Genomic DNA, 25369 nt, shown 5'->3' with positions numbered 1-25369 from the left:
CTTCAGAGAGAGGTTTTGCAACACTGGGAATGTGACATGGAAAGAGAGTAAGGCTCTCCACCCTCTCTTTCTCTCGGATACACACACTATTAGGACAGTCATTAAATGGTCTGATTTAGGTAGAAATAAGCCAAGAATTAAATGCCAACTGGTCTCAGCTCTGCTGTGAGTTTTACATGGGAACTAGATGTTAAACCTGTTCTCACACCCTCTGTTCCAGATGCACCAACTTCCTTGTTTTTCTTTAAAGAGAACAAGCACACCTCTGCCTGTCGATCTCTGCATTGGCCATTCCCTTTCCCAGAACGCTTTCATTCAGATAGCAGTGTGGCTCACCCCCTCCCTTCCTTCAGATTTCTACTCAAGTTGCCTTATCAGCGAACCCTTCCCTGACCATCTTCCGAAAAATGGCAGACCAGCCCTCACCTGCAGCCCTCCTGGCCCCTCTTCTTGCTCTCTTTTGTTCAGTTGCACTTCTCTCCTTAGTTGACAGAACATAAAAATCCTTGTTGCATCTGCTTCACCCTGCTAGAATCCATGAGGGCGCTCATGGTTTTGTCCCCTGCTGTATCTCCAGTATAAAGAACAGTGCGTGAGACATGATAGGTACTCCGTAAATAGCTGATGAATGAGTTAAATGACCTAGAGGAAGGCAATATCGTTCTAGACTTTGTAGCCTCCGTTTCTATGTTTAAATAGGAGCTACCATCACCCTGACCCAAAAAAATAGAGGAACGGAGTTGGCATTAAGAAAGGCTTTGCTGAGCTAGGAACCCTTGAGTGGAGAAGCCAAGGAAGTACGCTAACTAGGCATTGAGGACAGGGAGGGTGAAGGGCTTCACGTGTGTTCTCTCTCCAGTTCTCACAATGCTCACGATGCGATAGAAACTCTTTCCATTCACGATGCGATAGAAACTCGTTCATCCATTTCACGGATGAAAAATTAGGGCTTTGAAAAGTTATGTGACTTGCACAGGTAAGTGGACAAGTGGCAGAACTCAGAGTCAGATGCAGCTCCCTCTGGCCCCAGGGACTGCTGCTCCTCTGTTCTGATGGCACCAGGTCTGGTTGTACAGTCACTGACAGCAGGGACCATTGAACGTCCTCAGCTCTTTCCCAGGCACATCTACTTAGGTACGCCCATGCAGCTCTAATACTCCCCGTGTGATAGAGCTGGTGTTCACTCTAGAAATGAAGAACCTGAGGCTTGCATAAAGGTTAGCTGATTTTCCCAGAAGTGCTGTTTCTTTGGACATTCCTTTCTTAGGTTCTTATCACACAGTGTTGTACTTTGGGTCTCCCTCACTAAACGCCCGGCTATTTCAGGGTAGAAACTGTGTCTGATCATTTTATATACCCAGCACAGGGGTCTGGCCCGTGGTGAGTGTCCCCGTCGGACTACACTGAAACTCACTGCTTAAAATACGTGGATTTTTTTTTCTACCACACCCTGCTTCCTTCCATCTCCTTAACTGTGTAACCGAACAATCTACTCGGGCCAAATGCCCCTCTCCCACTTAGCAATTTGCTATCTCCCATCCCCCCCTGGCCTGGAATTCTGCCCTCAAGATATCCTTTTGGCTTAACCATACATGTAGGCGGGGTCCCATGTCTGCAGAGGGTGGTTCTCTTTGACCACAGTGGATGTCCAGGTGCAGCTCAGAGATATTGTGCGTTGGGTTCCAGACCATCGCAACAAAGCAAATGTTAGCAATAAAGTGAGTCCAGTTTTTTGGTTTCCCAGTTCATATAAAAGTTGTGTTTATACTGTGGTCTACTAAGCGTGAAACATGTCTAAAAAAGTGTACGTACCTTAATTTAAAAATCTGTTGCTAAAAATGCTAACCATCTTCTGAGCTTTACTGAGTCCTAATCACTGATCACGGATCACCATAATGAATAATAATGAAAAAACTTGAAATGCTTCAAGAATTACCGAAATATGATCCAGAGACATTAAGAAAATGTTCTTGGAAAAACAGTGTTGATAGGCTTGCTGATGGCAAGTTGTCACAAACCTATTTGTCAGAAACGCAGTGTCTGTGAATTGCAGTGAAACAAGGTAGGCCTGTATTTGATGGGCATCTTGGAAGGTTTGAAGGTGGAAACAGGATCTTGTAAATGGACAGGGCAGAGCCTGAAGTTGTCTAGTTAGGGGAGGGAACTATGGGTGGTCCCAGGGGTACATAAGCTCATTTTTAAATGGTGGTGTGGAAGCAGGGGGACAGTTGATCAAAACAAAGCTACAGGAGAGGTTTGCTTCACATCTTTGCCTAGATGCATTTGCAGCAAGAAACCTAGTCACCAATATGTTATTTGAGATGGATCAGCTAATCTTTCTGAACCTGGCTTTTTTCCTTAACCCTTTTGTGTCTCCTGTCAATCAACAGTGCACTTTCCATTTCGCTGCCTGATTTAGGTAAGTGACATTCACTTACTACTGGCACAAAACTACTCAGTCCTGGCATATTCAGAGGCAGGGAAAGAGAAGTAGTAATCCTTCCTTCATTCCATAGTTAATGAAAGTTTGAGACATAAAGATCAAAGACCACATTTTATCCAACAGTATAACTTACGTTGGGGAAGATGAATAACGTTTCTCAAGTGCCTACTATATACCAGGCCTCTTAAAATCCCAGAAAAATAGTATCTTTTTAGGAAGCTCTAGGACCCATATCCATACCTTAGTGATCTGGGATTTGTACTCAAGTTTCTCTGATTACAAAGCTCGTGCATTTTACATTATACTACACAGCTCTTGTAGGATTTGACAGCCAAATCACCCTAATTAAGACCTAATAAGTTGGACATGATCAAGTTGCAGTACACTGACTAGCTGAATCAAGGTTGGGTCACTGGAATATTCTTTGCTATAAAAACAATAATGCACAGATTAGTGCATTGTCTGATCCATAGTATGATCTCAATACATGTACAGTGAGTTGAATCTGCCAGTAAGAAGGCCATGTGTTGTTTGCTGGTTTTTGTTTGTAAGCCTTAGCCATGGTGGTACTTTGATTTCACTCTGATTAGGCAATTCAAATGTATATTATATTTCAGAAATATGAGTTTGCTGTACTATATAACAAGTGAAGGTTATATAAATAAGCCTGGTAAAATCATAGGTCCCCCCCAAGTTTCCTTGGTCCACGTAAAAATCCAAAAAGCCAACATAGAATAGACATGCATTGTACTTGCAGCCAAATTTATGAATAATCAAATATGAATTATGAAATTATTATACTAGAAAGTCTCAAACTCATCCAAGTGGTGAATCACTTAAACATGGATTCTATGTAAAGCACCAAGGAATGTGAATATCCAAAACTGAAAATGTCCAATTATTCACTAAGGCTCAATTTTATGCAAGATTATTATAGAAGAGCAGTTACCAATGGTTTGAAATCAAAATTAAGGAGGAAAAAAACATGAATATTTTACTTAAACCGTCTTTTGCCAGGATTTTGGAAAAGCCCTCTTACTGTTCTAGAAGTAAAACATCTTTGCCTAGTTCCAGGATGATGGGGAGCTATTCTAAAGATGACCCTTTCAGCAACTCATATTTTCTGAAAACATGCATGAAACTAAATAGACATAAATATGTATGTGTGTATTTGAGATACTAGGGCATGCCACTATTTTTTTAATCTCTTAATTGAATTTCTCCCCAAATGGAGATTCTTTTTGCTCTTTGATCCTTCCAGCCTGTGTTCTATGATCAGATTTTGATCAGACAGACATGGGGAGACACCTGGATAATTGGGTATTAAGGATAATGGTGGACATTGTGGGTAATTCGGAAAGCCCAGAAATTTGTATGAGCCATACCTAATAGTGGACTATTTTGTTCGTGTCTTGACCCTAGAACTTAGGTCTCAGGAAGTTATTATCTATGATAACGTCGATATAAATGAAAAAGAATCCAGGTAAGTCATTTTACCTCATTGGTCATCCCTACTGATACCTAATCCATTTCCTGATGGTTTGTTAAATATGGTCAGAGGGCCACCTCTTCAGAGCCTTAGAAACTGGATAAAAAGTCAGATTCTGATGTCCCTCCCCTCACTAAGAAGGGAAAACAGTGAATAATGTAGGTGATCTAACGGTAGTAGGTGATTCAGAAGTCACTGGAGCTTTGGAATCTGTTTCTTGCCTTTGAATCTAGAGACTTGAAACTCATTTTAATGCAACATACCCTGATTTAATAACCTCCTATGTACAAGGCAACACGGAGGATAGCAAGCAGTGTTTTACAGAGCCTCTGTCCTCAAAGACAGAATAACCATCTAACCAGAAAGAAACCATCCTGAAACTCGATGCCCCCTCTCTAGCTACTTGTTTTCTGTCCTCTCCCCCTCAACTAAATGACTGAAAAGAAAGGTCTCCTCTGCTTATCCTTGATTCATTTAGGGTTCTAATTTTTTTTTTTTGTACTTACAAACACTATTGCTATAAATAGTCTTCTGTCTTCTGTGAATATATCCTAGAATTTTCCTAGGAGAGACTCAGAAGGGAAGAGAAATGCCGAAGGGAATGCAAATTTATAAGAAAATGCCAACTTAGTTTCCAAAGTGGTTGTACCAATTTACATTCTTCCCAGCTGTTTGTAAGGGGAATATTGATCCACATTCTCACCAACACTTAGCACAGAGAGAATTCTTAACTTTGCCAGTTTTGTGGGTATAAAATACTAAGTGTTGAAACCATTTTAATATTCACCATTCATATCTTCTATCGAAGGCCCGTTCATACCTTTTTATTCTGTTTTCTTATTGCATTGGTGGTCTTTTTCTTATTTATTTATAGATTTTTTAATGCATTCTAGATATCATCTCTTTGTCAGCTATATATGTTGCAGAGACCTTCTCCCCCATTGTAGCTTGACTTCGCAACATTCTTCCTAGTCTTCTAATGAATAGAAATTTTTAATTTTAATGTATTTGAATTTAGCAATTGAGTGTTGCCTTTGGCATCTTTAGAAGAAATCTTTATCCCAAGATCATATGATATCCTCCTATATTTTCTTCTAAAACTGCTGAATTTTTTGCCTTTTATATTTAAACCTTAGACGTATCTGGAACTGAGTTTTGTGTGTTGGTACTATAATGAAGTATCAATCTAATTAAATTGTCTTACATGTGGATAAATGTCCTGCATGATTAATTGAATAGTCCCACCTTTCCCCATGGATGTACAACGCCCTTTTTGTCATACCAAGCTTCCATGTCTGAAGGCCTGTGCCCATGCTCTCTATTCCAGTGTCCTTTCCATCTTAATAGCCTGGTGCTCTGAAAAAGTAGTTAGTAAGATATTACTACACAGAGGGGCACCTGTGTGGCTCAGTCAGTTAAGCATCCAACTTTGGCTCAGGTCATGATCTCATGGTTCATGAGTTCCAGCCCTGCATCAGGCTCTGTGCTGACAGCTTGGAGCCTGCTTGGGAATCTCTTTCTCTACCCTTCCCCCACTTGTGTTCTCTCTTCTCTCTCTCTCTCCCTCCCTCCCTCCCCCCTTCTCCCTCTCTCCCTCCCTCCCCCTCTCAAAAATAAACATTAAAAAAAGATATTAGTACCCTGAGAAAGTAATTGCTATCTGTGCCTTGACATGTTTAAGACATGATTCATGCCTAATGTACAGTTAAGTTCTATAAATGTCCCATGTGCACTTTAGAAAAATATGCCCTCTCTAATTGTTTGGTACAACAATCCACTTAGGTTCTTCAGATCATTCTCTTGTTAAAATCTGTAGATTTATGAATTTTTAGATGTTGGAGCCATCAATATTTGAAAGAAACAGCTTCAAGTCTCACACAAATATGGTAGACTTGTCAGTCTCTTCCTAAAGTTCTGTCATGTTTTGTTTGATGTATCCTGAGGCTTTGTTAGTTGCTTACAAAATTAAAAATATAGCGAACCTAATGTTTCTTCCTCATATGGTAGATGTCTCTATCCCTAATACTATTAATAACAAAAATAATACGTAGTTCTTACTGGGGTAACTGTTACATACATTTAGTATGTGTTAGTTCATTCAATCTTCACCACCATCCCATGAGGTAGATACTATTATTATACAAATATTTCAGAAGAGAGACTCAGGCATAGAGGTTGTTACTTGCCCGAGTTCACAGAGGTAGTAAAGTGTAGAAACAGGATTCAAACCCAATCCAGTAGTAAAGAGTTACTACTACACAATGTTGTATCTCCTAGTGACGCTCTGTCTTAACGTCTAATTTTCCTGATATATATCTACTGGAACTTTCTTTTAGTTAGGATTTCCCTACTATATTTTTAATCCTTTAATTTTCTGTTTTCCATACTCTCATTCATTGGGTCTTGAATAAATAGCCATAGAGCTGCATTTGGCTTTTTAAAATGCCAATATAACAATCTGTCTTAACTCCTACCTTGACCTTGGCCTAAGGTTCAATCTCCTGAAATACTGTGGTGCTGATGCTAGCATTTTCCATGGGACAAACTGGCCATTTGTGCTTGCATACTGCTTGCTGCTGTCTGGTTTCAGCTTAGTTGGCGGGGGCTGCTAAGGTACTGTGCACAGTACTTACTCTAAGGGTAAAGTGTAGCAATTTTTTAAGACACTTGAATCTAGTAGTTTTGTACTGGGAGCGCCCTTTCAGGATACTCTTCTGCCCTACAGCCAAATGAGGAAGTCCAACCTCTGAGCAAAAGGACAATGTAATCAGAGCTACACTTCAGGAAGAGTAAAGGGATCCTTCTCCAGAATGCTTTGGAGAGAAAGTATGAAGTAATACGTATGTTAGAATGTCATTATGATCGCTCAGATGAAAGATGATCAAATGTTCTCGGGGGGTGAAAGAAATGAAGGAGAGAAGAGATTTCAGGGGAGAACTTATGTGGATTTTGTTAAACTGTGAAATCCTCTGGTAGAAACCACATCCTCCTCATCTCTATTATCCAGGTCCTAATATAGCACTTAGATGATGGTAGGTACCCAAGGAATATTTTGTGCATGAACGATGTTTACCACATCAGCCCTGTTAAATTCTGAACAAGACCTTCTTCATGTGATAGGGTAAATCTGTAGTTTGGCTTCACATACACTAATTATTAAAGGCATTTGTAGCAGATAGAACACTGGTGGAAAGAAAGTAGCAGAAGGGAGAGGGAAGATGATACCTCAATTCCTTTTTTCTTTTTAATGTTTATTTTTGAGAGAGAAAGAGCATGAGCTGGGGAGGGGCACAGAGAGGGAGACACAGAATCTGAAGCAGGCTCCAGGCTCTGAGCGGTCAGCACAGAGCCCGACGCGGGCCTCGAACCACAAACCGGAAGACCATGACCTGAGCCGAAGTTGGACACTTACCTGACTGAGCCACGCAGTGCCCCGATACCTGAATTCTTATAAACTTGGCTAGTTTGCTTGTCATACTTTGGTAGATAGGTATTAGATTGAGGAGAAGCCTAAACAGCTCTAGATTAAGTTGTCACTAGGTATTCCAGACCTCTGCTTTTTATTTCCTTTTGTTCAGTAGAAGGTCTCTTAGGGGATTAGCAAGGGAAAGAAGAAGAGGGGGATCTTGAAAAGAACACTGGTACTGGAACATGGCGCCAGTGAGACCTGTGGCATATCCTCTTACTTCTCTGAGCCTCTGTTTCTTACCCATGATATGGTAATAAAAAATCCTCATCCTGCCAGATTCTTTAAGCTAACTAGATCCCTAGGAAAGCTAAAATAAGTTGACAAAGGGGCAGAGTGGACCATAATATTCACATGGCTAGCATGGATAGAAATTGGTATGACCTCTCTGAAAGAATAATTTGGCCATATGTATCCAAAATGCCCACACCCTTTACTTTACCCAGTAATTTGACTTCAAGCAATAAGCTCTGGTGAAAAAGGAAACATAAAAAAATTTAATGCATAAAAATGTGTATCTCAGAGTATTTATAAAAAGATGTTTAAAACCACCCACCCAAATACTGAAATATATAGTAATCTGCCAAGTATATGACAGTTACATATATGCTAAATATATACTAAAGAATTTCTAATGACATGGAGAAGTGTTACTCTATAATAACAATTAAAAAATAGAATGCAAAATTGTATGTATAGTATGATCTCAATTCAATTTTTAAAAGTGCTAGGAAGGATGTTTTAAAGGAAACTTAGAGGTCTTTGAGAGGTCAGATTATGCTTATTTTGTCTCTTTTCTACATCTTCCAATTTTTTAAATACTCAGAATTGTCACTGTGAAAACTAAATTGGTTAACAGCATAAAACTTGACACATAGGTGCTCAGAAAGTTTTAAAATTTTTTTTAACATTTATTTATTTTTGAGAGACACAGACAGCATGAGCAGGGGAGGGGCAGAGAGACAGGGAGACACAGAATCTGAAGCAGGCTCCAGGCTCCGAGCTGTCACACAGAGTCCAACGTGGGGCCCGAACCCACAAACCGCGAGACCATGACCTGAGCCAAAGTCGGACCCTTAACCGACTGAGCCACCCAGGCACACCAGTGCTCAGAAAGTTTTAGTTCCTTCTATGATACCCTCCCCTCCCTGCATCCTTTTATTTTTTCTTTGAATGGTCTTCGTTAAAAAGAATTTCTTACTGAACATTCCAAATATAGAAAAATAGAATGTTATAATGAACCCTCATGTACTCATTACCCAGCTTTAAAAATTACCAATTTATGGGCAACCTTGTTTACACTGTCACCTACCTCCCAATCTCCAGTATTTTTTTAATTAACATACAGTATTATATCATTTTCATGTGTGTAATATAGGGATTTAACCATTCTATACATTACTCAGTGCTTATCATGATAAGTCTACTCTTAACCTCTTTCACCCACCCCACCACCCACCCACCTCTCCTCTGGTAACCATCAGTTCTCTATAGTTAAGAGTCTGTTTTTTGCTTTGTCCCTTTTTGTTCATTTATTTTGTTTCTTAAATTCCACATCTGAGTAAAATCATAGGGTGTTTGTCTTTCTCTGGCTTATTTCACTTAGCATTATATTCTCTAAATCCATCCATGCTGTTGCAAATGGAAAAATTTTATTCTTTTTTATGGCTGAGAAATATACCTGTGTGTGTGTGTGCGTGCATGCATACATGTTTTTTATACCACTTTTTGTTGTGGTTGTTACATACTACTTGATCCATTCATCTATTGACGGACACTTGGGCTGCTTCTATATCTTGGCTGTTGTAAATAATGCTGCAATAAACATAGGGGTGATCTGTCTTTTTTCAATCAGTGTTTTTAATTTCTTTGGGTAAATACTCAGTAGTGGAATTACTGGATCATGTGGTAATTATATTTTCAATTTTTTGAGGAATCTCTATAACGTTTGCAACAGTGGCTACACCAGTTTGCATTCCCGACAACAGTGCATGAGGGTTCCTTTTTTCCACATCCACACAAACACTTGTTGTTTCTTGTGTTTTTTATTTTAGCTATTCCAACAGGTGTGAGGGGGTATTTCATTGTGGTTTTGGTTTGCATTTCCCGTATGGTGAGTAAGGTTGAGCATCTTTTCATGTGTTGGTATGTCTTCTTTGGAAAAATGTTCTTCTCATTTTTATTTGGATTGTTTGGGTTCTTTTGTTTGTTTTTTGGTGTTGGGATGTAGGAGTTCTTTATATATTTTGGATACTAACCCATTATCAGATATGTCATTTGCAAATAGCTTCTCCCGTTCAGTAGGTTGCCTTTTAGTTTTGTTGTTTCCTTGGCTGTGCATAAAGAAGCTTTTTATTTTGATGTAGTCCCAATAGTTTACTTTTGCTTTTATTTCCTCTGCCTCAGGAGACAGATGCAGAAAACTGTTGATACAGCTTATGTCTGAGAAATTACTGCCTGTGCTTTCTTCTAGAATTTTTATAGTTTTAGGTCTCACACTTAGGTCTTTAATCCACTTTGAGTTTATTTTTGTGCGCAGTATAAGAAAGTGGTCCAGTTTCATTGTTTTGCATATAGCTATCTAGTTTTCCCATCACTATTTGTTGAAGACACTTTTTCCGATTGAATATTCTTCCTTCTGTATCAAAGATTAATTGACCATATAATTGTGATTTTACTTCTGTTTTTTCTGTTCCATTGATGTATGTGTCTGTTTTGTGTCTCCACCGTATTGTTTTGATTCCTATACCTTTGCACTATATTTTGGAATGTGAGATTGTGATACCTCTAGTTTTATTAATCTTTTCAAGATTGCTCTATTTGGGGTCCTTTGTGGTTCTATACAAATTTTAGGATCGTTCTAGTTCTTTGAAAAATTGCTGTTAGTATTTTGATAGGGATTGCATTAAATTTCTAAACCAACAATATTGGTTATGTCAATCATTGAGCATGGAATAGCTTTCCATTTGTGTCAAAGATTACAGGTCTTTCATCTCCTTGGTTAAGTTTATTCCTATTTTATTTTTTGTGCAGTTATACATGGGATTGCTCAATCTCTCTGCTGCTTCATTATTAGTGCATAGAAATGTAACAGACTTCTGTATATTGATTTTGTATTCTGTGATCTTAATTCATTTATCAGTTCTAGCCGTTTTTTGGTGGAGTCTTTTGGGTTTTCTATATATAGCATCATGTCATCTACAAATAGTGAAAGTTTTACTTTTTCCTTACCAATCTGAGTACTTTTTATTCCTTTTTCTTCTCTGATTGCTGTGGCTAAGATTTCCAGTACTCTGTTAAATAAAAGTAGTGAGGGTAGATATGTTTGTCTTGGTCCTAATCTTAGGGGTAAAGTTCTCAGTTTTTTACCATTGAGGATGATGTCAGTTGTGGGTTTTTCATTTATGGCCTTAATTACGTTGAGGTATGTTCTTTCTAAACCTACTTTGTTAATGCATGCATCGATGTTGTACTTTGTCAAATGTTTTTTCTGCATCTATTGGAATGATCATGTGGTTTTTATCCTTTCTGTTGTTGATGTGACATATCATGTTGATTGATTTGTGAATACTGAATCACCCTTGCATCCCAGAAGTAAATCTCACTTGATTGTGATGGATTTTAATGTATTGTTGGATTCAGTTTGCTAATATTTCGTTGAGAATTTTTACATCTATGTTCATCGAAGATACTGACCTATAGTTCTCTTTTTTTTGTAGTGTTTTTATTTGGTTTTGGAATAAGGGTAATGCTGGCCTCATAGAATGAATTTGGAAGCTTTCCTTACTCTTCTGTTTTTGTTTTTTAATAATTTCAGAAGAATGGATATTAACTCTTCTTTGAAAGTTTGGTAGAATTCACCTGTGAAGCTCTCTGGTCCTGGGCTTCTGTTTTTTGATTATGGATTCAGTTTCTTTGCTGGTAATCAATTTGTTTAAATTTTCTATTTCTTCTTGATTCAGTTTTGGTAGGTTATATGTTTCTGGGAATTTTTCCATTTCTTCTAGGTTGTCCAATTTGTTGGCATATAATTTTTCATAATATTCTCTTACAATTCTTGTATTTCTGCAGTGTCTGTTGTTTCTGCTCTTTCATTTCTGATTTTGAGTCTTCTCTCTTTTTTTAGGAGTCTCAAGATTTTTATCAATTTCATTTATCTTTTCAAAGAAGCAGTTCTTGGTTTCATCAATCCTTTCCATTATTTTTATTTTCTATATTATTTATGCTCTAATGTTTTTTATTGCCTTCCTTCTACTGGTTTGAGGGTTTTGTTCTTTTCCTAACTTCTTTGGGTGTAAAATGAGGTTATTTTTTGATATTTTTCTTGCTGCTCGGGTAGGCCTGTGTTGCTATAAGCTTCCCTCTTAGAACAGCTTTTGCTGCATCCCAAAGATTTTGGACCATTATGTTTTCATGTTCATTTCTCTCCATGTATTTTTCATTTCCTCTTTGATTTCTTGTTTGACCCATTCATTGTTTACTAGCATGTTATTTAACCTCCCTGTATTTGAATTCTTTCCAGATGTTTTCTTGTGGTTGATTTCTAGTTTCATAGTGTCTTGATCAGAAAAGTTGCATTGTATGACTTTGATCTTCTTGAATTTGAGGAGACTTGTTTTATGGCCTAATATGTGATATGTGCTGGAGAATGTTCCATGTGCACTTGAAAAGAATGTGTATTCTGTTCTAGGATGGAATGTTCTGAATGTATCTGTTAGATATATCTGACCCAATGTGTCATTCAAAGCCACTGTGTCCTTGTTGATCTTCTGTTAAGATGATCTGTCCATTGATATAAATGGGTGTTAAAATCCCCTACTGTTGTATTACTGTCAATTGTTATTATCTGCTCTGTGTATTTGGGTGCTTCCATGTTGGGTGCATAAATATTTACAATTATTATATCTTCTTGTTGGATTGTTCCCTTTATGATTATACAGCATCCTTTGTCTCTTGTTACAGTCTTTGTTTTAAAGTCTATTTTGTCTGATATAAGCATTGCTACCCTGGCTTTCTTTTCACTTCCATTTGCATGATAACTACTTTTCTATCACTTCACTATCAATCTGCAGGTGTCTTTAGGTCTAACATGAGTCTCTTGCTGGCAGCATATAGATGGGTCTTGCTTTTTTTTTTTTTAATCCATTCTGTCACCCTGTGTCTTTTGATTGAAGTGCTTAGTCCATTTACATTCAAAGTAATTTTTGATAAGTATGTATTCATTGCCATTTTATTATTTGTTCTGTGGTTGTTTTACTCTGTTCCTTTCTTCTCTTGCTCTCTTCTCCCACAGTTTGCTGGCTTTATTTAGAGATATAGTTGGATTCCTTTCCTTTATTCTTTGCATATCTATTACTGGTTTTTTACTTGTGGCTACCATTAGATTTATATATAACATCTTTTGCATATAGCAATCTCTACTTCATTTATGGTTGCTTAAGTTTGAACCCATTCTTTACTCCCCTCCTCCCATTTTATGTAGATGTGTCATATTTTACATCCTTTTATTTTGTGAATCTCTTGACGGATTTTTTTTTAACGTTTATTTATTTTTGAGACAGAGACAGAGCATGAATGGGGGAGGGGCAGAGAGAGAGGGAGACACAGAATCGGAAGCAGGCTCCAGCCTCTGAGCCATCAGCCCAGAGCCCGACGCGGGGCTCGAACTCATGGACCGTAAGATCATGACCTGAGCTGAAGTCGGACACTTAACTGACTGAGCCACCCTGGTGCCCCTTGACTGATTTTTATAGATGTACTTATTTTTACTACTTTTGTTCTTCCTACTTTACTCCTACTTATGGTCTTTCCTTTCCATTCAAAGATCCCCTTTAATATTTCTTACAGGGTTGGTTTAGTGATCATGAATTCCTTTACCTTTTATTTGGGAAATTCCTTATTTCTTCTTCTGTTCTGAATGATAGCCTTGCTGGATATAGTAGTATTCTTGGCTGCAGGGGTTTTTTTCTTTCAGCACTTTGGATGTATCATCTCACTCCTTTCTGGCCTGCAGTTTCTGCTAAAAAAAAATCAGCTGATAGCTTAATGGAGTTTCCCTTGCATGTAACTGTTTTATTTTGCTGCTTTTAAAATTCTCTCCTTGTCACTCTTTTTTTGCCATTTTAATCACTATGTGTCTTGGTGTGGACCTCCTTGGTTTGATTTGGTTGGGAACTTTCTGTGCTTCCTGGATCTGAATGTGTTTCTTTCCCTACCTTCTGGAAACTTTCAGCTATTATTTCATCAAATAAATTTCTGCCCCCTCTTCTTTGTCTTCTCCTTCTGGGATCCTGATACAATGAATGTTAATGCACTTGATGCTGTTGCTAAGTTCCCTAAGTCTCTTCGTTCTCCCCCCACCCCCCACCATTCATCTTACTTCATATTACTTTGTCCTCCAGGTCTCTGATCAGTTATTCTGCTTCCTCTAACCTACCCTTTATTCCATCTAATATATTTTTAATTTCAGTTATTGAGTTCTTCATCTCTGACTGGTTCATTTTTGTTTTCTCTCTTTGTTGAGGGTCTCACTGGGGTTCTCCACTCTTTTCTCAAGTCAGTATCCTTATGACCATTACTTTAAATTCTCTATCAAGCATATTACTTATTTCCATTTTGCTTATATCTGCTACTGGTTTTGTCGTGTTTTTTTTTCATTTGGGACACATTCTTGTCTCATTTTGTCTAACTCTTCATGTCTGTTTCTATGTGTTAAAAAGTCACGTACACCTCCTGCTTTTGAAAGTAGTGGGTTTATTAAGAAGAGGTCCTACAGTGCCCTGCAAGATATTGTACCCTGTTCACCAGAACCTGGTGCAGCTGGGGTCTCTCCTTTGTGTGTTGCATGAACCTTGCTGCTATGGCTGAGGTGCATTTGGCTCAAGTCCAGTCATCTGCAATGGCTCCCTACCTGTTGTAGGCAAGATTTGGTCCCTGTGTTTTTAGGTCAGACTGGGGCTCCCTTGGGTTTGAGTTGACTCAGACCAGGCATTTGCTAGAGATGCAATAGCACTGAACTGCAGGACAGTTACCCTGTGTTGTCCTGAGAAGCTTGTTGGTGGGCAGGGCCTGTAATCATACCAGATGTCTGCCCCCAGCCTGCTGCTGGGGCCACAGTCTGACTGGTATGTATGATTATCTTCCCCTCTCCTGGAGCAGTTTGTAGTGTGCTGGCCCCTGTTGGGTCTGCTTGCACACTGCCAGGCTTGTGGCACTGCTTTGGACAAGCTCCAGTCAAGTGCTGAAGAAGTCAACAGGAGGAGGCAGGGGTGGGTGTGGTGCCAACAAGGTCCACCCTCTGAGAGGGGACCTGCAACTTCGCAGGCTGGGTTGGAAGGGGCAGATCCACAGAAGTGTATGGGGGTGAGGCGATTGGTGTTAGCAAGCTAGGTGGAGAGTGTTCACTGCATTGGTTCCCATAGGTGTCAAGCTTGGGGTTAGGAGAGGAAATGGTGCCCACCTACTCCTTTCTTCCTGGAGAAGATCCCTGTCCTTCCAGCACATGTTCTGAAATTAGTAAATCTCCCTTATGCCCCAGGTGTTTTTTAAACTGTTGCTTCTATGGTGTATCCCCTTGGAACTATTTGTTGTGCTGTCTCTTTAAAGAAAAGGACACTGCTTTTTCTAGCCCTCTTTGCTCTCCCAGAGTTGATGGCACTGTTTTTTTTTTGATTGCACTGATTTTTAAACTTACAGGTGTTAAGCCCAACTGAATGTAAGAACTCATGAAATTTGGCCCCTCTAGTTTTCAAAGCTAAATGTTATTGGGGCGTGGGGTTCATCTTCCCCATGCCTGGGGTGTCTGTTTCTTTCCTTTCTCCTTGCCCACAGCATCCCTCCCTCCTTCCTCTGTACAGTCTTGAGGGTGGGTCTGTTTAGCTTCCTACAGTGACTCTGCCCTTCTGAGCCTCTTCCATATGGCCTCTTCTCTACATTTAGCTGTACAGAATCTGTTCTGCCAGTCTCCAGATTATTTTCTGGATTTTTTACACTGATGTGGGTGTTACCTAGTTGTATCCATGGGACCAGGTAAGCTTAGGGTCTTCCTACTCCACCATCTTCCCTGGCTCTTCCCTGCATCCTTTGCTACTAATGTTAAACACTAGTTAGATTTGTCTCATCTCACGGTAATGATTAATATTATTCACGTTTTAGAGGCAAGGAAACTGAGGCTCAGGAAGGGAAATGTGATTATAAGCAGGTTGATCTCTTGCTTCTGGTTTCAAATTTGGATCACCACACATCAGAGGTCAGCAAACTATGGCCTGTGGGCCAAAATAGCTGGCCACTTGTTTTTGTAAATACAGTTACAACAGCAGAGTTTAGTAGTTACCATAGAGATGATATGGCTTTCAAAGCTTAAGATATTCACAATCTGGCCTTGACACAGATTATCCAAATATACTTCTAGATGATATTTTAATTTTTTTGTAAAACATACTTGTCCAGAAAATGCTGACATTTCCATAAATGTTTTAGTTCAATCTTTATCTACTTGCTCAAAATATTTTTCTCCTCAGAAATGAAGATAAACTAAAAACTTGGAAGCCCAAGTTTTTGATGGCAAAGGAAAAGAAAGAGAAAAAAGGTGTTGAAGAATCTGAAAGGTAGGTACACAGGTGCATTTACATTATAGCTTGTCTGCTGAAATTTACACCTCTTACTAGTTGTGTGACCTTAGGCAAGTCATTAAATTTGACTTTCACATTCCACATCGGTCATGTGAGAATAATAGCACCTACATCATAGTATAGTTGAGAGGATTAAAAGAGACAAAGAATATAAAAACGTAAAGTGCCACACACATTTATCTTCATCATCGTTGTCCATACTTTTGGTGGATAGGGAGTAAGGAAAACTTTCAAGCTAGCCTTTATCAAATGAGGAAAAACTTTCATCTTCTTTTAGGCTGTAAGAACTTTTCCTCTATAGATGGAACTTAAATTAATAATACACCAATTAGAACTTAAACTTTGAGAAACTGTGATCACATAACCAGATTAATTTCTGGAACACAATTCTAGCTATGACTACATTAGTGTTATAATTTAAAAAGTATATTGCAACTCAAGATCTAACCTTCATTCATGTGATTCGAGTTCCCAGAGTTGGCTATGGAGGAGGTGATGTTTTTACTGTCCCAGATGGTTACTATATGATCTGTGCTCTGGTCTTCTCAATTGTTAGGATAGGGCACTTTCCCCAAGACATCTATTAAACAGTCATTGAGCTGGGAACACTGTGTGATTTGTCTGCTCTAGGAAACCTGTCTAGAAAAGTACTATAAGGGAACCCCAAAAGGAAGCAGACATCTGTCTATATCAAATTTAAACTCAGAGGATGGCATAAAATGGCCATCTTTGGGTTTAGGCTGATGTAACTTTTCCCAAGTTGAAAAGATGTATTCAGAGACTAGAAAAGCATCTCTCCACCTAAACTTCATACTTTTACTTAGCATAGTAAAATAGAATTCCATGAGAGAAAGTATCAGTGAAATTGTTGACATCTCCTGCCCTGTCCCCTCCCTCCCGCAAAAATTTAGTATTTTAATGTACACATAAGTCTTTTCGGGAAACAATTTTCTAGTGCTTATTAAGTTCTTACAACAAGCTGATATTATACTTTTATTTTCAACTGAGTAAATTTTACATTGCAGTTAGGGCTACCATATTCCTATTGATGTATCAGTTTCTATGTCCTTTTTGTTCTTTTTAAAGTGATTTCTGTCGTAACTTACTCTACCAACAAGAAATGTTTTCTATATTAGTTCAACCCTTTTATTATTCTCTATTTTATTATCTCTTTCTGAATCGATGATGACAAGTTTTCAGAGAAGTTGGGGAAGGATATAAAGCCATGCTATAAAGGCATAGAAATAGCCCACCTTCTAAGATGTTCCAAGATGTAGACTTTGTGTATGGGTGTGTGTGTGTGTGTGTGTGGAAAAGGTAGATTGGGGCCAGATTAGAAAATGCCCTGTGTACCACCCTAAGGAATTTGCCTTTATCTTATGGGCAGTAGAGACAGATGAAAGATTTTAAGCAAAAGATGACATGATCAATTACATTTTAGAAAGATGACTCTAGAGATCAGTATGCAGATGGATTTGAGAAAGGAAAGGCAAAAAGAAGATGGTATCTCAGGCAAGAAATGAAATGTGTCAGTGGCTGTAGTCTTGGGACAGAATGAAACAGATGCAGGAGACACTCCTGAATAAAACTAATATGACCTGCCTTTTTTCCTTCTGTCAATATATTAAACTGCTAAAAAAGCACCAATCCCCACATGAAGAGCAGGAAGGAGGAAATGGGAGGAGTTAAGAGGGTAATCAGTCTCTGCTGTATCTATCCCCTTTTATGTGCTGACAATTTTGCACCTATTTTGTGGCAACTTGCTTTATTTTCTTAATTCAGTTCTTCTCCAGAACCATTCTGTAAACAGGACAGGTCTCTGATTGAAACACATAGATTTATGATTTTTGTAAACAAGTTAATTATACTTTGAAGTCTGATTTAGAAAAGTTTCTTGTTTAACCAATTTTATTTTACTCCAAATTATCTTGGTATCCAAAAAGAAACCACAACTTTTTAATTACAGGAAAAAGCAACTGGTATTACTCACCCTGCTCAGTTGTTCTGACACCCTGCTCTAAGTGGAAACATATATATATATATTTCTATACACCCCTAGATATATAGGATTATATGATTTTATATAAAAGTACACATATACACACAAAATTATACCTGAATTTATCCTGAAGTAGAATGAGTTTATAGATTTGGAAACTTAAGTGTTTTATTATGGTACATTCAACTCTGTGTATTTCTTGCCCCTTAATCTCCTAGAAGTTTCTTTAGAACCAAGAAGCAAAACTTAGAAAAGATCAGAATGGAAAAAGAAGAAAAACGTTTTAGAGAACAATTTGAGGTATGTTCTTCTCTGAAGGTAAATATTAATTTAAAGTAGAAATTCCTCGCCTTTAATATTGTTAAAGATTCTACAAGAGTTTTGCACCTTTGCCTCTGGGGTAGATACGATCCACTACTGATACTGCTATTTCCTGATGCATTTCTATATGATCATGCCTTTGTACATGCTAGCCTCCTGGAAAAACTGCTGAGTTATTCTTTAAGGCTCTGTTCACATGTTACCCACTCTGCCTAACAGCCTGTGTATGTGTGTGTATTCTGAACTAAACTCGAGTCCTCACTGAAGGAGAGATTTTTGTCTCATTCCTTGCTTCCCAGGTCCTCACATACCTGGATACAGCGTTCACTGAATGACTGAATGATTAGATAAACAAATGAATAGCTGAATGAGTGAATGAAGGAAGCAGTATCTAGGGCTCCTTGACTTTTTCTGTCATTAAGAATCCATGGAGGATTTCCTGAATTCCAAGATTCAAACGGTTCTCCCTTCTGATTTCATATACTGTCACCAGGAGATTTTTTTAATTTAAGAAATATGAATAGCAGCCCAGATCCTGGATTGAGAATGTGTGCATCCTGCTCATAAAACTTGTCCAAGTCACTACTAATCCCCATTACCAAATGGATAAAGGTGAGGCTTCTTAACATGGCATAGAAACCTCTTCATGTCATACCTTTGCTTGTCTTTCTGGTTTTATTTCCTGCCATTCTTTATTTACCTTGTACTTCATGCTTTGGCAACAAACTATGCATAGTTCTGTCCTCAATCACCTGTCCTACTGTTCCCTTCCTCTAGGCATTTGCTTGTTCCATTCCAACTGTCTGGTACATTCTTGTTACTCTTCGCCATCTGACTAGCTCTTACTCATTTATCAACCTCCAGTTAACTCATCTTCTCTCCTCCAGGAAGACCGACCCACACTTGCTCATTAAGGAAATTACTCTTCCTCTCTATACCTCTGTATTTGAGCTTATTACATTATTGCAATTATGTGTTCACCAATTAACCGATGAGCTCTTAGAGGACAGAATTATCTTTATATCCATGTGTGGAACAGAATAAAATTACCTTTATAAATGTCCAAAAATGTTTTTGGACTGGATAAAAAAAGGAATATACATGACTTCCTCGTAATCATTCATAACTCCTGCTTTTTTAATAGAGTGTGTGCAAGTGGGAAAGAGGGGCAGAGTGGGGAAGAGAGAGTCTTGAGCAGACTGCACCCTCAGTGTGGAGCCTGACCCAGGGCTCAATCCCATGAGGTGAAGCAAAATCAAGAGTTGGGATGCTCAACTGACTGAGCCACCCAGGTGCCCCAGTAACTCCTGCTGTGGACCAAAGCTGATTAGAATTATTATATCTAGAAACTGATGAAATTATTTACTGCAACTGTGATGTTAGTAGTTTAGGTGAAAGACCCTACATTCTGTCTAGGACTTTTCTAACTATATTTGTGACTGTCTCATATGGGACAGAAATTCCCATTGTCCCGTGTGTATGATTCTATTCCTTATTACCTGTGGTGGGTTTTCTTATATCATTAGAAAAACTATGCCATTTCAGTAATTTTTATTCAGCTAAAATCGTGTAAGATTAGTGCCTCATTTGTACTATGGACTGAGGGTACAAAGGATGAATAAAACTGTCTTCCATTTTATAAGACAATATGTTTATTAAATGCTGTAACAGGAGTACATACAAAGTGGTGCAATTAAACAAAATTACACATGGCAGTCGTGAAAGTCTTCATGTTAAGAGAAAAAGATACTTCAGGTATGAAAACCACATGAGCAACGGCCTGGAAATATAAAAGGTACATGGTATATTCAGGATCATCCTATAGCTTGATGTGGCTTCATTAACAGGGCAGAAATGACAGTCTGCAAAGGACCCTGAATATCAAGCTGAGAAATATGGATCTTAGTGTGCAAGTAATGAAGAATCTTTAGAACTTGACAGAAAGGAAAGTGACCTGATCAGATGTTCATGTTAAGAAATCACTGTATTCATAGTGAACAATGGCCTAGAAATCAGGGAGGAAACTATTACTTTGTTGGACAAAAGCAAAATCTATCTTGTGAATCAGATCCCATCATTTATCATCCAAATTTACATTTCTGAGAGTAGGAGGTAAGTATGTGTAGAGATATTAGGTATAAACAGACTGTCCTGAGCAGAGGGAGGTGTCCGGCCACTCTAATTTGGTGAAGCAGAGGTCTGAGTCACCAGATTTCAATACATTAGAAGGTGATGCACCTATAAATGTATAGGCTGGCTAGTTTATCACACACCTTAAGGTCAGACATTGAATTCCTCCTCAGTTTGTTTCACAAACGCCTGTCTTTTGACCACAGAAGGAGAGTGGGAATTAGCCCCCATTCCTACTACTTTATACATAAGCCCAGAGAGGAAGGGTAGAAGGAGTGCCACCTAGCAAAGCTAGGTATGTAAGAACATTATAAACTCTAAAGTGCTACACAGATTTTTCTCTTTCCCTCTTATTTTTTAAACCTCTCCATTCCTGAGTTCGGGGGTAACTTTATTACTGGAATGGTTAACATACCTATTTCTTTACACCCATGTTAGAGACCTCTCATCCACCAAAATTTATTCTAGTACAATTAGATAACAGGGATGAAAATACTTTGAAAATATGATTATACCAAATTAAATGTAAGACTGTGGCATTTTACTATTATTTTATGTCCTCCATCAATTTTGTTAGAATAAAAACTATGCACACATAGTCTGACTAGTAATTTCTTGTTTCAGTATGATAAAGAGATTACTGTCATCAACACAGCAGTGGCACGTTCCCGGAATTCCAGAAATGGAATGTTTGATTTGCCAATAACCCCTGGAGAAGAACTGCAAGTCATTGACACCACTGAAGAAAATCTAGTGATTTGTCGCAATTCTAAAGGCAAATGTAAGTTACTGGCTTATCACCCATAAGATTTCAGTCACTGCTGAAGAAAAATCTGAAAGCATTCTATACCTTTGAGACTAGTAATAGTGATTTTTGTTTCTATAGATGGATATGTACTACTTGAACATCTAGATTTCAAGTAAGTGGTTTGATTTTATACTACAAATCATGAATCCTAAATATAAAACAGTGTTGTGTATGTCAGTCTCAAAGAAAGACTACCCAATTTATTTAAATTCCGGAAAAGTGTTAAGGATTACTTTGGTATTTTTATGCTCTGTATAGAAGTCTGATAACAGGAAACGCAATAATAGTCTCTTGCAAACTGGGTAAGAAATCTACCACTCACTACTCCGTGGGCCTCTACCTTTCTGTTTTCTCAGGCATCAAGGTTGGTCGCCTTAGGAAGATGAAGCTCCAGGTGCAGGGGCTCCACTAGGAAGGACTAATCTGAGACCTTAGTTCTGCCTCACCTGTTTCAATTCACAGGTCAATTGGGATGGTGGGATCTGTGGAACTGGAGAAGAGAAAAACAAATCCTCCATATTTAGATGTTGGTTTTACTCCTAAATGGTTATCTTTCAATGTCTATTTCAGTATCTATTTCACTGCTGGCTCAAGAGAATGTGAAACTGTGTGTGTTAGCATTTGAGCACTTATTTAATGAGCCATAGCCAAAGTTAGAAATCATGCCTTATGGCACCTAGGCAGTTGTGCAGATGGTTAGTTTGCTTCTAATATTAGTATACGAGTGTTTATAATTTCTAGAAGATGTTGTGCATTTAAATTGCATGTAATTCTGAAAAATAAATAATGTAACCAAGGTCTTTTAAATACTCAGATTTAAGGTATAATCTTGAATGTAATTATGGCTCAGTCTTTAAAAAAAAAAAAAATCAAGGTAAAAGTAAGTGTCCTTCTGCTTTATCCAAAAACCAAAATCAGACAAATGCTATTCAATATTGGCTTCCTTGGGGAACAGAATGCTAAAAAGCAATTTATTCCTAAAGGAAGAGCCTAAATTAACACAATTTTATATATATACTGTCAGTTTAAAACATCCTGTCATCCAAGTAAGAAAAATAATTCTATGCCTGAATACCTATTCAAATAGAATTAGTGTTATTTACAGTTCCACTTTCTTGTTTTTACATGATGTGCACTGCCTGTCCATGAGATAAATTGTACATAGGCATACAGCTGTTTTAAGTGGCTTCTTCAGCCCTGAAAAACCGAACAATTCTGCTCGATTGTTTAGACAGGCTGAGTCTAGTCTACAAGGGTGTAATGGAATTTGTCTCATGACCTAATTCTTTAGACTGTGAAACTATTTTTTTAAGCTTCTAGGTTCTTTTATCTTCTTTCTCATGTTCCAAATGGCACTCACCAATAAAGGCCAAGCATAAAAAGTATCCATTAGAGGAAAGGGGAATGTGGCAGCAGGGTAGGAATAGTCTAGGCTTACCTCCTCCCATGAATGCAACTGGGTAACTATCAAATCGTCCTAAATACCCCAGAAATCAATCTGAAGACTGGCAGAACAAACTCCCCAACTGAAGGTGGAGAAGAGGCCACGTCAAAGAAGGTGGGAAGGGCCAGAGACAAATGGATCGCAGTTGCTACAGTGGGTAGGGCCACCTGCAGGAATTAGCACAGTGCCACACTCACTCCCTCACTTGCTGACAACACCGAGCCCCACCTCCCCATGTTCTAGAAGAACTACTTTCCCAGTCAGCTTGCTTCAGGCCGTGTGGCTGGCTCCCTCCCCCAGGAGCCGGGCCCAAACCCCTGGGGACACCACGTCTCCAGCCCATTCCAACCTGGGAGTTTTGTGTGGCCTCGGTTCCTGTGGCAGCAGACTTAGTTAAAACGCACCACATTCTGGCCTGGGACACTGCCCGCAACAGGCAAAGAGCCTCTGCAGACTACTGGCCTGAAGGCTAAAGCAGCCCGGGCACACACAGTACACAGCAGTGACCCTCCTGGAAGGGCACGAGAGGACCCCTTCTTCACAAAGCTATTAGGCTGAAGACCAGGAGACGTCGCAAGAATTTTTCCCAAATGAAAGAACCAAGACGAGCCACAGCTGGAAACCTAACCAAAATAGATACAAGTCACATGCCTGATGAAGCAATGATCATAAGCATACTCACGGGACTTGAGAGAAGACTGGAAGGTATCGGTGAGACCCTTAACACAGAGATAAGGAATAACACAGCAGAAATAAAGGGCTCAATCCATAGACTGGGAATACATTGCTGCTTGGACCCCCCTGAATTACAGCTACTCCATGAGAGGCCAGCACAGCCCTCAGACCTATTGCCGTGGGCACTGTAGAAGATGAGGCTACGTATGGCCTGTGGACAAGGAGGTGAGTGAGAGGCTGAGCAGAGACCTCTCCTCCAACAATCCTGTGCAGAAGAGTCAGAAATCATGTACCCATCTTGCCACCTCATCACACAGTCACTTGTTCTGATTCAGTAGCTCAGCTCTGAGCCTCACTTGCCTCAGTAGAACAGGGCTACTCTGTCTCTCTCTCTCTGCCCCTCCCTGGCTCACACGCTCTCAGAAATAAATTTTAAAAAGGCTGATAACACTCAACCTGTCTACTTCACAGTGTTATCAGGCTGTCCTATTAATGCAATAATACAAATGTGTCCTAAAATCCTTAATGTGCAATACTGTGTACATATTATTTTGATACCTGGTGTTTTCTGTAGGTGGAAGATGTTAGAAACAAAAATATGGTTTTGAACATTCAAATCTTAAGACTTGAAAGAATGGCTGGGATGTTCTAGGTAAATTGAATATTTTGTGTTTTTAAAATATAAACTACCTAATTACTATTTATTGATATGGAGTATGTTTTTAGGAAGAATAACTGCTTCTATCCATAACTAATGTTATGTATCTATTTCACTAATTTCAGCCACATTTCTCCCATTCTTTAAATCACAGCATTCAAACCAAGTATCTCATTATTTATCTATGAGGTTTATTAAGGTCAACACTGTAATACTTGAGTGCTATCAAAGCAGATGCCATCTGTCTCCTACAAACCCTAACCTAGCATAAAACTTCAATAGAAAGATGGACTTTTTAATTTCATATAAAGACAACAGCATCCAAAGGTACTTGACCTTAAAGGAGGCTAACATTGGCACACTCAACTTCACGTAGGGGCCAGGCCTCCAGCAACCTGTATGCCTGCCCCAACAAGACCTTCCCTTCCTCCTTTTGAGAACCTCTGAATCGCTTGCTCTTCCAAGAGGACAGAGCTTTCTCTTGACCAGGCCCTCTCCTGTACATCTTCAAAACTTTTGAAAGAATAGGAAGAGAAAAAAATGAATATATAATAACAAATTCCTAAGAAGTGCTTCTTTGGGGACAAAAGAGTAGGGATTATTTTTTCTTCACCTTCTTCAAACTTCCTGCACTTTACAAATTTCCTACAATAAGTATCCATACCCATGCAATTGAAGAAACAAAAGAAAAACATTTTAACTAATAAAAGCAAATCTCTTTAAAGTTTGTAGAAGGCAAATTGAAATCTTACATGTTTTTCAAGCAGATTACCATACAGTATTTTTCAGATAGTTGCATTTAGAGAAGTATGAGTGGCAACCATTTTAAGTACATAGGCTCACATCTACATTGTTCGTTTTCTACCCTACAAAGCCTTTAGTGTAAAATTCTGTTGTTTTTTACACTGAGGTCCTTTCCTTTCCTATCTGATGGTTGGGGTTAGCAGATTTTTTTCCTCTGTGATTTGTATGCACTGGTGTTATTCCTGTAAAATTAAGGTCCCTAGCCAGTTGACTTTTCATCACAGGGGCCCTTAAAATAAGAAGAGGAAAGCAGAAGAGCCAGCCAGTCAGAGAAAGGTAGTGACAGAAGAGGCAGGAGAGATTCAAGCATGAACCACCACCCCCCACCCCGCCATGACGGGCCTTGAAGCTAAAGGGAGCCACAGGCTAGGGAATGATGGTGGCCTCTAGAAGCTGCGAATGATCCCTAGCCAATAGCCACACAAGAAATGGGATTTCAATCCCATAGCAGCATGCACCGAAATTCTGCCAACAATCTGAAGCAGCCTTGAAACAGACGATT

The 25369-nt window shown here is 38.8% G+C and overlaps 1 protein-coding gene across 6 annotated transcripts in view; it reads left to right on the top strand.

The window, feature by feature from the left end:
* Positions 1-24646, top strand: part of FYB2 (FYN binding protein 2) — a 124358-nt gene extending 99712 nt beyond the window's left edge. For 3 of the 6 annotated variants that reach the window (XM_042997365.1, XM_015540935.2, XM_042997364.1), the window contains exons 14-20: positions 2391-2419; positions 3866-3926; positions 15918-16004; positions 18246-18327; positions 21103-21259; positions 21365-21398; positions 21643-24646. In XM_042997365.1, the coding sequence (XP_042853299.1) occupies positions 2391-2419; positions 3866-3926; positions 15918-16004; positions 18246-18327; positions 21103-21259; positions 21365-21398; positions 21643-21664 (472 nt within the window). In that variant the 3' untranslated portion in view covers positions 21665-24646. Of the gene's footprint in view, positions 1-1361; positions 2420-3865; positions 3927-15917; positions 16005-18245; positions 18328-21102; positions 21260-21364; positions 21399-21642 lie in introns of those variants that run through there. The other 3 variants (XM_042997366.1, XR_006221497.1, XR_006221496.1) reach the window with 3 other exon arrangements.
* Positions 24647-25369: the final 723 nt, after the last annotated feature.

Source organism: Panthera tigris, chromosome C1 (genome assembly GCF_018350195.1).
Source record: "Panthera tigris isolate Pti1 chromosome C1, P.tigris_Pti1_mat1.1, whole genome shotgun sequence".
Taxonomy (NCBI): domain Eukaryota; kingdom Metazoa; phylum Chordata; class Mammalia; order Carnivora; family Felidae; genus Panthera; species Panthera tigris.
Note: the sequence above shows the minus strand (reverse complement) of the source record. Positions and strands in the feature narration are given on the sequence as shown.